This window comes from Crotalus tigris, unplaced genomic scaffold, assembly GCF_016545835.1.
Source record: "Crotalus tigris isolate CLP2741 ecotype Arizona unplaced genomic scaffold, ASM1654583v1 scf7180000017700.2314712, whole genome shotgun sequence".
NCBI classification, from domain to species: Eukaryota; Metazoa; Chordata; class Lepidosauria; order Squamata; family Viperidae; genus Crotalus; species Crotalus tigris.
The window spans coordinates 599180-614330 of record NW_024096576.1 but is presented as its reverse complement, the minus strand read 5'-3'; the positions used below and the strand labels follow the sequence as shown (position 1 = coordinate 614330).

The window sequence follows — 15151 nt, the reverse complement described above, 5'->3', positions numbered from 1 at the left end:
GATGTTTTAAATATCATCTTCCATCATATCCAACAAGTACAATCATTGCCAAGGGATGTGAAAGTTATAGATCAAAATATACACTTCCAATATTTTCTGATATATTTGATCAAATATTTCTTAAAGTGAAGAATAAACTTAAGAGTATGGACTTTAAATTAGAAAATGCAATTGAAATAACAAGAAACAAGTGGTTGACCTTTAAATCACATATCTCATTAGCAATCAGTAGCAAAGAACAATATTTTGAAGTAGCCCACAGTAATAAATACATAATAAATATATTTTTAAATATTAAATTGTATTGTTTCTTTCTCTTCTGCATTAAGCAGGTGTGAGAAACTGGACTAGTTTCTATATCAAGTCAGATTTGTTGCTCTTAATTGTACTGGAAATAATCCTCAAAATAATGTTATCTTAGAATATTTTTTCCTTGGAAGCTCTCATATTGATGGTGCAAAAGTACTTTATTTTCCACAAATTATAATATATTGCACATACTAGTGAGTTAGGGGTTTTTTCTGGTGCAAAAATAATGAAATTATATTGGCTTCTCATTTAGCTTTTTAATAAAAAAAATATTGTTTTTGTGTTGGCCTAAAGACCGTATTTTTTTTAATACAGGGACCTTGCTGCAAGAAACTGTCTAGTAGGTGAAAATAATGTTCTGAAAATTAGTGACTTTGGGATGTCTCGTCAAGAAGATGATGGAGTATATTCATCTTCAGGATTAAAGCAAATTCCAATCAAGTGGACTGCCCCAGAGGCCTTGAACTATGGTAAGAAAACATTACTGCTATCAGTAATTTCCCCAGCATACATTGTTTGAATAACACAGTAGGAGTAAAACACTTAAAAATACGTAAATGCCCTTAGAATCAAAACCTTTAAACTTTTAATAATTTGGAGCCCAATAAAGTACCAGACTTTTATAACAATTGATATTGCTGATGAATTCCTAAAGAATGAGATTTGAAAACTAGGACAACTTTGAAAACTTTCAAAATAGAAGACTCCTGGAACCTAAGCTAAAAATTAAAGATGTATCTGGGAAATAAGCGCTGGACACAAAATACTTCTCACTCTTATTTTTATATTGCATTCTTCTTTAGAGGAAAAAAACACAATTTCCTTGGTTGATAGTCAGCTGCTTTTATTTTTACTACTTTCCTCTTTTTTTTTACTACTTTGCTTTCTGTACACTTCTACCAAATGGCTGTAAAAATTACCTTCATTTCAGCTAGACAAAATGTAACAACTAAACCAAAAAGTCCATTATTTCATTGTTTTAGAAATAATACTGTGTAGCGTCTATATTTTCTTCGCCTGTGTTTTTTTTCTATTTTAAGTAATTTATCTCGAAGAGGTCTGTCCTCCTAAACAGCTTGTTTGTTTGTTAAATTTATACGCTTCCTATCTCACTATTCAAAGCAACTCTGGGAGGCCATTAAACTTATTCAGTAGTCTTTGATGAAGTAGTTTGTAAAAAGCTTTTGGAAAATCCCAATACATGTCAAATAAATCCCCTCAGATAACAAGTATATACCTCTCAAACAGGACCTACTTCTCTAGACATTCTCCTCCTGCTTTCCAGGTGTGGCAGGCAGGAAATGATATGGAAGGAGAAAAATGTCTGACCAGCTCCTGATGCTGCGTCCACAAATAATTGGGCCCACCACCAAGGAATACGGAGGGGCATTAGCTTGGACACTGGGATAATGGCTTATCTGGGAGGTAATCGGGCCCTGGAATACCTCCTCCTCGTCCCTTGGCCACAATTGTCAAAACAGTGCTTTTGGTTCACTGTCTTCAATGTCTGTAGCCCTACTAACATGCTGCCCATTTTCCATTACTTACTTGACCTTATGGATTCAGATTGCAAGGAAAGGAGGCAGGAATATGCACAGTTGGTGACTCAGCCAGGAGCAGAAGAAGCAGAGCTGGGATAAGAAGTGGTAGCAGACTGTTGTGAGAGGGACGGCCCCTCCTTTGGGAGGGGCACTCCCTAGTTCAGGTCCAGAGGGACACCAAGGCAGGCACTTCTATTATTTTCCTTATATTCACACCATTGACCTGGGAATTAGACGGACATGCAGTCCAGCCTATGTGATATGATTCCATTTGCAGCCAAATGCAGTGACAGGTTTTTAACTTGTCCTATCTACTGTTGGGAAAGTGGAGCACAGTGTATATTCCAGTTCCGCTGAATTGAAAATTTGAGAGAAAACTGTTGCCCATTCTGTTTGTTCCTGGCTATAAGTGATATAAAATATGAAGTAAATCATGGACCGCAAAACTTTTGTAGTTTCCTTAACCTGGCGTACTCTTCCCAGCATGCATTACATGGATGTCATTAGTATAAAAAACAAATTTTAATTTGCTGAAGCCTTTGAGACTTTCAGATTTTTATCATATTGCTAGGGTCTCTGTTGCTCTTTTAAACATTCTTATAACTTGCTATTTATTTTATTTCACATTTTTATAAAATGATCATACAAGCCCTAAAGAATTTTCAATGTGTGTGTGTATCTGTAAAATTAAAAATATATATATTGATTGATTGATTTAAAATTCTGGCAATGAGCTTATATAAAACCTGAGAGTGAGCAATTAAAAAAATATGATTAAAAAAATAGTTTGAATAGTTTGAAGCAGTAGTTCTCTGCTGAATTTTATTGCAAAAAGGAAATGGCCTAACAAAAATAGAATCAGGCAGACTGTTCTAAAAAAAGAATGGAAGAAAAGAAAACTCTATTAGTAGAAAAGAAATGAAGATATAGTATATGGATTTTTGTTTATGAGTGGAGGAACAGATGCATATTTCTGTTTTAAAAATAAATACCAAATGGAGATTATGCAGTGTTCATTAGTATTAGATACTATATGCGTAAAGTTACAGTAATATTACTTAAGTTAACATTCTATTAAAATGTAAAGCAAAATGAAAATAAGTCTACTTCACAGAAAGTGAACGTTTCTTATTACTGTATCACCTGTCCCATCAATAATGAATATTTTTAAGATATTGCTCAGGTTTTCAGTAACATTGTGACATCACTCGAAAATAAAATGTCACTTCAGAACCTTAAAAATGTGACAAATCTGCTATAGTTATTTCCCAGAAATATTGTTTTTACATAACATATCATCTCCAATTCAGGTTTGCAGCTTATTGTCTGCAGACCCACTAATTCATGCAGTGTTGAGGCATGAAAGGAGCAGTTTTAACCTAAAACTATATTGGGGTGTTGAATTAGTCAAATTCTTCCCCTTAATAAGCTTTGTGTCCTGTGACCTAGAATCCTAGTCAGTTTTCCTGGATAAAGATATACACCCACTAAAAAATTAAAAGCACTATCAGAGTACATGGTACTCAAGCTCTCAGAGGAGGAGACAGGGGTTATGTTACATCATGCCCCCATCTACTCCCTTGCCAGGAGGCGGAGGGAGACATTTCTCTATTTTGATGCAGTGTATATTGTCAACAAAATCAGTCATGAAATATCTTCTGGTGGTCAACGTAACTGAGAACTCCTGTTTGAATGGTCACAGAATACACCTTCACAGCACTGATTGGTTGTCGCTCCCAAAATAGCAGCCATTAAACCATTAAATGTGATAGTGTCCAGCCTGTGACTGAGTCAATGACTTCTCAGCTAGATGAATTTTAAGAATGGACTAGAGACACTGAGTCAGTTACCGAGTTGGGGTGCTAAAATTTTTATTTCCAGTCCCAAGAGAAAAGCGAGAGAAAGTGATTGGGATGTGCAAATCCAAGAAACAGCCGCAATTTCTTATGCTCTCATTTTTCAGCATAGCTTTCTCAATTTTCTATGGCCTTAATGCATACTGCTAAAGTTTTAGCACCAGCATCCTTTGAAGATTCCTATGTAGCAGCTTTCCACTGAGTGTTCCTTGAGGTTTGAGATTTTTGTAAATTTAAGTGCTGCTTGGGGAAGGTTGTCATATACTGAGAAAGATAATTAATTCCATATAACTTATTTTTTCTTAACAAAACAATTGTTTCTAATTGACATTCCTAAATATTTTAAATGAAACATATTATACTATTAGATGTTAAGTCCCAAAGGAAATGAGATGTAGACTTAGACAGGTAATCGCATTTCTAGCAGCACAGTGAATGCTCATAATTGCTCTCCACTTACCAGGTAGCCTAATTTAAAACAGCATGAGATGTTTAAATGCAAATAGAACTTTGAGAGTTGGAACAATGAATATAACTTCAGCCATCAGTGTCACTTATGTGTATTTCATTTATACTTGTGTATCATAGATTTAAATTGTAAGTTAAATATTTAGCAATTGAGAAATCAAAAAAAACCCCTGCAAACTCAGAGATCATTTTCAAAAACAGTTATAAATTATTGAATCTCTCTCATGATAATTACTACCATCCATTTCTGTTTTGCTATTTCTGAAAACTGATTAAATCTGGATGCAAAAAAACTTAATAATCTTGGTAACTGTTCCAACAGGTCATGTATTCTAATCATCTTGTGAATACTTTCAGCTGACAAAAAGGACATGGAGTACACAAAATTCCCAAGTCTCAGACCCTAAAAGATTCCATTTTCAAAATAATGCAAGGAAATAATATGATTCTAGGATTTTCCAGCAGCGCTGGTCTTCTTTATTATAGTGACTCAAAATACCTGTTCCATGAAAGAAGGGGATAATCATTGCTTCTTATCTTGGAGAGTAAATTCCTTCATGGAAAGTACTGTAAAAATCAAACTTGATATAAAGACAAGTTTGACATATCTTACTATTGATGTCTAATAAAATTTGACCAAGAAATATTTGGCTCCCAGTCTGAGTATGCAAGAGGGACATTTTTCAATAGAACACAATCCACAGTCTTTTTTTTCTGAGGCGATACTACCGTAATAAATCTCACACATTCCTGGAGTAGTTTATATATTTGCTATAGTCATTTTAAATATTAAAGAACCATATAAACTTGAGGTTCAATTGGGCATTTGATTTCCCCCTCTAGAGGGCAACATTTAACCACATTGACAAGTACTGTATGTGACTTTTGATTAACAGCTGGAACTCTAATTTCCAAGATTAGGAAACCTTACGAAATGTGCTTATTTCTTTTTGCCAGTAAAACATTGGTAAGATTTTGAGAGATCTATTATTATCTGGTGAGATCCTGTTTCATATCTGGATACTTACCGTCATACCTTCCACAATCTCCCTCTTTTTCCTAATCTGCTTGCTGATTTCTAGTTCCACTATAAGATGTCAGCTATTGAAAGCAGGATTTATGTAGTGAAAAGCCTGATCTTGCTCTGTCGCAGTAATTCTGGTCAACATTGCTTATTACTGACAGTCCTAAACTAGTACACCACAAACAATGTTGCTGGGAGAAAAAAGGTAACAACAAATCTCCTGCTTCCTCCCAATGTCCCACATAGTACGCTAATGGCAATAGGAAATGCAATCATGTTGGTCAACTAGCCAATGAGGAAAGTGAAGAGGGCTGCAAATGGAGATTAGAAATGGAAGTGGAAAACAGCAGATTGCTAAATAACTTGAAATTCATAATAAGAGTAGCTACTGAATGATATACCTTTGTTTTAAGACACAAATTCGTCATTTTATTTTATTATTGGATATACCAGCTATTTAAATATAACATCTTCTATAACCAGGGAGTTAAAGATTGGTATAAAGATTGGCATAAAGAATTTTTCCTTTCCAAGGGAACTTTCAAACTTCACTTTCCTGTCTATGGCTCCTTGCTACTTTGACTTAGTATTGCTAAGTATTGTTTTAAAAAACATTGACATTGTTTTGTGTCAACGTTTTAATATTTTGCAATGGATTTTTTAAAACTATTTTAGTATATGAGCACTGAGAAATGGCATTGATTAAGGATACAGTTAGGATTATGAATCATGGAATTAAAGAGTCAGAAGGGACCACAAAAGTTATCTAGTACAAGCCTGCACAACTTGTAAAACGCTACGTTGATAGGTTCAGAATCATATTGAGCTTATAATTATTATTAGCCAAAAAACATGAGTCTCTAGTTAAAACCTCCAGACATGAAGAGCCCACATTTTCCCTGCAGAATTCTGAAGGTCTGCAGTTCCAGCCTAGTAGGCCTTTTGTTTCTTGCCTATTTTTCTGTATGGATTTTCGTTGTCCATCCTTTTGTTATCTCTTTATCCCTTAGGACGATACACTTCTGAGAGTGATGTATGGAGTTATGGGATTTTCCTCTGGGAGACGTTCAGCTTAGGGGTATGCCCGTATCCAGGCATGACTAATCAGCAAGCACGGGAACAAGTGGAGAAAGGTAATTGTATGTGTGTGTTTGCAATGAATATGTGTAAATTCCATCTGATTATTTATATGTTTTTTATAAATTAGGCTGAAGTTCTAACACCAAACAGGAGATAATTCAGCATAGCTGAAATGATATAGCAGGTATTCATGCTAGATGGTTTATTTTGCTGTTTGATTATTTAGAAAATCACCATCTTATAATAAAGTCATTGTACAAGGCTAATCTTTAGCTATCTGTAAAGTTTTTAGCAGAACTACATGGGAATTATTTGATGAAGTGGACTTTGGCTCTTAGAATGACCTGCATATTAAGGCTGTGCAGCAGTTTGAAAACAGTTATGCAGGCCAAAAGATGCTTCTAGATGTGCATACATAGCATTGTTGTCTACCCCTAGAAACTACAGCATTACAGATAGTCTTTGACTTACAACAGTTTGCTTAATGACCATCCAAAGTTAAAACGGCACTGAAAAAAGTGACTTCTGACCATTTTTCACACTTATGATCGTTGCAGCATCTCCATGGTCATGTGATCAAGCACTCAGACACTTGGCAACTGACGTGTTTATAACTGTTGCCATGTCCCGGGGCATGTGATTCCCACTTGCGACTTTCTGTCAAGCAAAGTCAATGGGGAAGCCAGATTCACTTTACAGTTGTGTTACTGGCTTAACACCTGCAGTGATTCACTTAACAACTGGGGCAAGAAAGCTCATAAAATGAGGCAAAACTCACTTAACGTGTTTCACTTAGCAACAGAAATGTTGAGCTCTGTTGTGGTTGTAAGTCGAGGACTGCTTTTATTTTCCCATAAGGATTGCAGTTGTAACTTGACCCCAGGAAAAGATGGATTTAGTTTAAGGAATTTCAGGCAACTGTGATGTGCGCACATATGTATGCTCCAAATCACCATTTTGCCTGCAGATCTGAAACACTGTACCTGACATATTTCTCCCATCTGCCATTTCTTACATGGTGTGCACACATGCGCATTCGCACGCATGCACATTTATATTCTTAAATATTATTAAATAAGAGAAACACAAAAAACCACTAAATGCAAAACCAAGGTGGGCGACCTTGGGCCACTCACATTTTCTCAGTCCTAGTAAGCAGGCAATATCAAACCACTTAGAAAATCTTGCCAAGATAATTAGGGACTAGCCTAGGCACCAAAAAGAGAAAGAAAACAACTGAAGCCCCACAAAATCAGGTGCTGAGGACCAAATCAAAACTGTGGCTTTACTTTTAAGACAGAAGAGAGAGGAGGGCAGTTTCCATTTTGTCTTTGTCTTCCTGGTTTTTCTTCAGAGGGGTGGGGTGGGGTAGTTGCCTGCAAGCCAAATAAAAATGAAACCCCATCTACCAGCCATGAGGCTGAAGCCTACTGAATCTGGACACTCAGACAGAGTAAGTGAGGCCACTTGATTTATAAGCTCTGTTTTGTTGTGGACTGAGATCCGGGCTATGAAATGTCTTCTGGTCTAAATGTGTGCAAGGGATCTTGATCTGGAAACAGCCGTTGACTAAGATCAACTGCTTTAGGAAAGAGATTTTTGTTTCATCTCCCTTTTCTTTCCCCTTTAAATTTTCATCTAGGTTGCTTACTATATGTAACCATGGTTTAATTTTTTTAAATAAATCAGCAGAGGTGGTGGTCATCATGGGAAAGAGATCTAGGTTATAGCATATGGCTATCTACTAGGTCAAGTTACATTGTGCAATATAAAACATTCTGCTGACTAATGATTTAACATAATAAGCCACAATAAACACCAAACAAATAGCAAAAAAACTGTATAAATATAAATCATGCTCAGGCCCCATAACCCAGTCTTTGATGCTTTGTGGAAAGCAAACCAGTTGGAACCATAAAATCTTGAGTGGGGAGGCTGTTCCAGAGGGCAGGCAGTGCAACGGAGAAGATCTTGTTCAATTTTTTTTAAAAAAATGTATAGGTATATGTATATTAAGTCACATTGTATAGGAGTCAACTACATTTCTAATAATCTATTTTAAAAAATACATACTAGGCTATCGAATGTCAGCACCTCAGAAGTGTCCAGAGGATATCTATAAAATAATGCAACGATGTTGGGATTACAATCCTGAAATGAGACCAAAATTCAGCGAGATTCACAAAGAGCTGTCTGCACTGAAAAAGAAGGTGACATCATGAGAAACTAGCATGACTCAAAGGACAGGACTTCCTTTTTTGTAGAAAAGTATTTTTCCTGTCATAAATCCAACACATTTATATCATATTTCTTCTGATATTCTTCTAGGATTCCTTTTTTAAATCAAAAAAACTTCTTCTATTCAAATGTGCCCAACCTGAAGAATGTCTATGTTAAAAACAGAGTGTTCTGCTAAGTGCTTTATATGCTGTTATTTAGGTTTTGTGTAAATAGATAAACATGTAATATATGTGTAGAGTTAGGAAATTCTGGCTCATTTAGATATTTCTGTGATAAATCCCGAAGAATATTTTGGGGGCTTTGTTTCTCCTTTTCAATCCATGCACTTGCAACAGTCTTAGTGTAAGCCCAATGCTTCATGAATCATTCCCATGAATGTTAAATGCACAGTTTTCAATATATCTTTTAAGGAAAGGAACATACATGTGCAAAATCACCAGCTGATGCAATATTGAATATGTGTTTATTCAAGAACGTTATGTAAGGATAAGACTGCGGAGTTTGGGCACTAATTGTTTTAAATACATTTCAATATAGTAATTGTTTCTAATATTGGATATTATTTATTTGCATCTTTAAATGAGAAAAAAAGAGGCACAATTTGCCAGAAACTGGCAAGCACAAATCAATAGTGTAGTTTTTTATTTTCAGGAAAAAAAATATATTCAAAAGTGAGTGTTACATGTAATGCAACTACTGGGAAGTGCTGACTTTCAGAAGAATGAATATAGAAATAGACATTTTTAAATGTGCACATTCAATAATGCAGTCAATAACATATTTGCAAATGAAAGTAGCGTATGATTAAGGTAACCAGTAGCACTGATTTTACATTGGAAAAGCAAAGTGAATTACTTGATTGGAAACTTTGTGAATTGATGTTTCCATTCTGTATACCCCTGGAGGAAGAAATATACACACATTCATACTGTATCCACTATCAGTTTCTCAGTTTTGTTTTTAAAAAAGGCCCAGAGAAGAATATTGTAATAAAAAATTACTATCTTTGAAAAAGGTAGTTTGCCCTCTAAAGCTACAAACTTGAACAGAATACAATTCCATTTTTCCAGTTAAACTCACCCTTTGTTAAATTGATATTTGGATGCTCTGAGAATTATCAATCAATAACCAGCAAAATTAATGACTGGATTTTCCCTGAGGTCCCAAGGAGAATGACTGAATCTGTAGCAGGTCAGTTCTGTTGCAAGAGGTTTCATATTATACCTCAGAAGCAGCCAAATGCTAGTCATGTTGTATCAGCAAATCAGGCACTTCCAGATGAAGCAATGTGATCTTTTGCTCCTTGAAATAGGGAGAACCAAGATGTTGGTGAAGTCTGTGATTGCAAAACATATCTGTTTTGCTCATCATTCTGGAAGAGCACTTTTGGTCTTTTATGCATGTGTTTTGTGGTAGTACAGAGTGGTGATGTTGAGCAAGATGTATTCTACTTTTAGACTAGAAAAATTGATGTCATTTACATGATAAAAATTAATATCAGAATAAAACAGTAAAGCATTATATTGGAGGAAAATGTTCTTCATTGTAGATGAGCTTGTTGGTAACATAATGCAAGGGACATCAGGTTAGTGTTGCCTTATATACAAAGATTGCTTTATAGTTCGTAATCCAGTAAAGAGGTAAAAGAAAGGAGAAATAAATGTAATACTGCAGTTTCTAGGTATAGTAATGGGCATATATGGATCATAAAAAAAATATTCAGCAAAAGTAGGAAAATTGATTATTGTGATCCTAAAGGGATCCAAATAGTGTGCCTTTAATCATCGGCATGCCTTTGTTAATTAAAATGCACAAGGACTGAATTTTAATACCATAAGGGGAAAAACACCACAAATTGCCCAGTTGCACATTTTCGTCTATGCATTCACTAATGTAAATGTCAGGACAGAATGTAAAGAATGTATTTCCTTGTATTCATGATGTTTTTAGTTTTTTCTTTTAAGGGTTACTATTTTTATATAGGAGAGATTGTTCCATTTCTTAAAATCTTCTGAATGTATTCTGTCTTTCAACATGAAAAAGGACAGCACTTTGTCTTAAATTGATTAGAAGGACAACTTGTCCTTATCTTCTTGTATAAATGTAAAGGGTAACTGCTATTTATATTTCATTTATGTAAGCAGTTAAAATTTGCAATTCATGTCAGACTGCTGCTCTAATTTGAAAACATTTCTGAACATAATATCAGAACATTGGCCATTTGTTTTGCCTGTCTCCTGTCCTAAAATCAGAGGGTCACCTAAAATCAGAAATTAGAATGTAGTCACGGTTCATTCCCAGAAAGTAAGTTTAGCTAATTAATATTATATTTTTCACACATTCTTACAATCTACTCTCTTAGTTTGTAACTTAATTTGTAAAACCAGTTTTACCTACCATATCAAACTATTTAAATTATGTTGTAAACCTATATCCATACCAAATGCATATAGTCATTTCCTTTCTTAATGGAGTAAGTGAAAGTTTTCTGCATAATTAGAAAATCTATTGTTCCAGAATTGATGTAGTTCTTGTAAAAAATAAAATTAGAATCCCTATTGCTGGTAATATGTAATACTAAATAAGCATTAAATATTAATAAATATTAGCAAGATTTGAAAATGCAATAAACTAAAAAATTGTGAACAAATTAACATTTTACAACTAAATGCCAAAACTTTTGAAGATATGTCACATAAAAAATAATTTGAAATTGATTTGCACTCTATACCTTGCTTCACTATAAAAATATGTTTTAATAAATTAGCCATATAGCGTAAGACTCTTGCCAAAAGCACATTATTCTGAAATACAAGATCTGTATACCTTATATATATAAAAAACAAGGTAAGAAAGCATTAAAGGCCCACATTCATTCAAGATTATTTACTAACTTTCCATTTTTTGAAATATTTATGGACTATGGTATGTATTTTTATTTATGAATGAAAGTAACAAGTGTCATCTTTTTTGCTATTTTTAAATGTTGATGCAGATACTATAGAAGGTTGGAAACAGCAATTTTATGAAGCTTGTTTGGTTAGAAATATTCAGTTAGTTTGTTAAGTTTTGGGAAGTGAATCAACTGATTACATCAATTTGTTGAGCCTGGTTGCATATTACTGGCAGTAAGGTAGTAAGTAACAATTTACAGGTCTCTATCAGTACAATTTTTATATATTGTACTAGCTGACTAAAAGATTTAGTACATTTTGTTTCTTTAAAATTAACAAAAAGAGCTTTTAACTATACTATCTGGAATTTATAGAGTTTAATTAAAGATGGAGCTCCCCCCCCCTAATTACTTGCAGTGAAATACCTGCTTTTAGCTTTTGCAGGTTGCCAGGATAGGAGGAACCCATTCTGAACTGAATCCGTGAATGTGAGGATTCTTTATCATCAAAATTTTTCTTCTGCTTCCAAAACTGCTTCTTATTTCCCAGCAACTGAGCAGCCTGCTCAGCAGGAAATTAAGAGAGTAGATTGTATTCTTTTTCATCCTGTGCCATATTCTCAGTCAGAATTGTAAGGGGTCTTAAGAAGGAAGCATTGCTAACTCTAAAATTCTATTTTAAACATTTATGAATGTAACATTTTAAAAAATGAATAAGCAGTAGGCCTTGGTCATACAATATTTGTGTATGTCTTGAATAACAAAGCAGATGCCATTGCAGCACTAATCTCTCTTTCATCAGACAAAATAGATTAAATGCCATAAGATACTTTAGTCCTGTAGTATAATTTCATGTTAAGATCCCTAACAGAAGAAATAGTCCTAATCTAAGAAGGCACAAGGACTTCGGGGGGGAGGGGGGAATCATACAATTGGATTTGTCTTTTTTAAAAAATCAACTTTAGTTTTATAAAGTAACTGTTACAAGTAGGTCTTATTGGAATTTATAAATTTTCATTGAGTTCTATAAGGTTTTGTTTCATCCAATTTAAGACAGAACTTTTACTTGTTTAGCTTTTTCTCCTCTTAGTTGTTAAAACATTAGCTCTTGAAACTGAATAATGTGTAAAAACTGGGTTCAGAAAAATTGAATTTCCTCTCTAATGACTTTTTATTTTTGACAACATTTTAGTATTTATAAGCATAATTTTTTTCTGGCAAGAGGGAAACTGTAAAAAATTAGGATGGTAAAATAAAGGAGATCTATATCCTCTAAATAAGTTTGTTTTGTGCAATTTATTGTGGAGCAATTGAACAGTGCAAACATGTTATTGTTTGGGCTATTGCACCACAAACTCAATAATCCTGAATTAAAATATTGAGCAGAGGGGTATACACATTCTAATTTTGAATGTATATGAACTAAGGGAAATTTGCTAATTTTTAGTGGTCACAGATGTGCTAAACCTATTAAAATAGCTAATATAGAAATGAGGCAAAACAGACACAGTCTTTGAAAAAAAGATCAGCTCCAACTAGTTCTAAATCTAATATATCATTTGATAAAAGGTAGATAAACTATGTTAGATAATAAGACAAAAGTCACAATCTTCCCTGGAAAGCCAATCACAGAAGCACTGCTTTAAAATTCATAGCTTAGTTAAACCTTTGGTAGGATTTCATTTCTGATTGTAAAAGTAGAAGGATTCATTTTATGTAATTAGGCCCATCATTAACCCCTAGGAAAAGGGGGGGATCTTCTAAATGCCCTTAACAGCGGAAACTAAGGATGACAGTGTATGAAGAAAAAAACTCCTTAAGTTAAGAAAAGGAAGTCAGTGCTATTATTATTTATTGATTCAGGAAAGAACAGGCAGAACAGACATACCAGATTATTGTTCTCAAGGCATAAAGGAATAACAGAAGATGTTATTCTTTTTTAAAAAATGTATTCAGAAAGGTATAAGGTGGAAAGAAAAAATACAACTTGTAGATAAACAAAACAGAATGATAAAAAAATGTGCATAGAAAGCATAACCGAACCTTTAGGTTACGCATATTTTTAATTTTATGCTTAATTCTGTCATGGCTAGTCTTACGGCTTTTGAATTCTGAATCCCAGGACACAAATTGCAAGATAATTCTGTGTCATCAAATGCCATGCCAGCTTTCAGCCAAACTCAAGAAAGATATGTGATTACCACGGTATCTTTTAACTGATTTAGCAGAAGTGTATAGAGCAGTGTTTCTCAACCTTGACAATTTTAAGGCATGTGGACTTCAACTCCCAGAATTCCACAGCCAGCAATGCTGGCTGTGGAATTCTGGGAGTTGAAGTCCACATGCCTTAAAATTGTCAAGGTTGAGAAACACTGGTATAGAGACAGAAGCAGAAGTCGATCTGAGACTAGAGAAGTATGTTTTCCAAATTGCATTTTCTCCATCTTTCCCCCTGCCCACGCCCAGCTCCTCATTGTCATAAAGTGGTTAGGGACACTGCGGCTTTTAGCAAGCTGCAGTAGAAATTAAGACATTTTCTATAAGAATACCACAAGAGTTTACAGCTTTATTACATGTATTTTGTTGTAATTGTTTTACCACTAGTTAGTTCCAATATAAGCACCAGCAGTTTTAATACCAGGTAAAGCACCTTTATTGTTTAAAAATAATATATTTGTGCAACATATAGTTTATACATAACACTGGAATGAATTGCATTCTTCAAAATACAGGTGCTCTGATTGCCTATATATACTTAATAGTCATCTGTTCTTTTGCAATTTTAGCAGATCTACATTTTAACTTTTATTTATTTCTCATTTTTTGTATTCAGATTGAACCAAAATTAACCTTATTTCACTTTCCTAGCCTATTATAAAAAGGAGTATTTTGTTTATTTAGAAACTGTGCAGATAATTTTCAATGGCCTCTCTCTCTTTAACTGGACCATCTACAATTAACTGGTGTTCAGTACCTTTTTTTACTGTATTACTTCAATAAATGTAAAATATTTGTACTGAGTGAGTCTAAACTTTTGTTTCGTATTCAATGATTTGATTTTATTGCTTCCTCAGTTTGATAACTAAATCAATTAACAATTAACCCCATCTGATATGCCATTCCAATTTCCATCCATACCTCCATCTATCACTTCTTATCCTATGCCAGCGCTCCATTGTTGGCCAGTTCAGCTGTACTTCAAAAACAAGATTGAAAAATATCCTTGTCTAATGGAATACAAATGCTTCTGTAGAAGACAAGACATCTCTGCTTTGTGTGCCCTCTGGTTTTCCCAGTAGTAAAAGATATGTAAGGAATACAGATTTTATTCCGCTAGTCGTTGCTGATTGTAGGGAGCGGTGCTTATCTCCAGTTCAAGGCCATTGAGCCATTGTCCATGGAGGGAATGGCCATTTCAGACACCCCCAGCGATCCTTGATTGAAACCAGTCTTTCTTAAGAACTGGGATACATCACTAACATCATTTTCCTCTTAGTGGGGGAGAAGGGGGGAGCTGAAATATATTGCATTATATAAAAGATCCGAAGGGGATCTGAAATATACTGCACTATATAAAACTTCCTCAGCTATCCACATATGCATCAGAGATGTTTAAAAACCCATCTGGGTTAGTAAAGTAATCATATGGATTTAACTTTAAAAAAATCAGCAAAGTGCCTGGAAAAATAAATCTTCCTTAAATGTACCATTGGAATTTTTGATAAAATACCACTACCAA

The 15151-nt window shown here is 34.3% G+C and overlaps 1 protein-coding gene across 6 annotated transcripts in view; it reads left to right on the top strand.

Moving 5' to 3' along the window:
- Positions 1-14433, top strand: part of FER (FER tyrosine kinase) — a 127241-nt gene extending 112808 nt beyond the window's left edge. For 5 of the 6 annotated variants that reach the window (XM_039338398.1, XM_039338399.1, XM_039338400.1 and 2 more), the window contains exons 18-20: positions 625-779; positions 6209-6331; positions 8355-13431. In XM_039338398.1, the coding sequence (XP_039194332.1) occupies positions 625-779; positions 6209-6331; positions 8355-8500 (424 nt within the window). In that variant the 3' untranslated portion in view covers positions 8501-13431. Of the gene's footprint in view, positions 1-624; positions 780-6208; positions 6332-8354; positions 13645-13773 lie in introns of those variants that run through there. The other variant, XR_005556137.1, reaches the window with a different exon arrangement.
- The last annotated feature ends 718 nt before the right edge of the window (positions 14434-15151 follow it).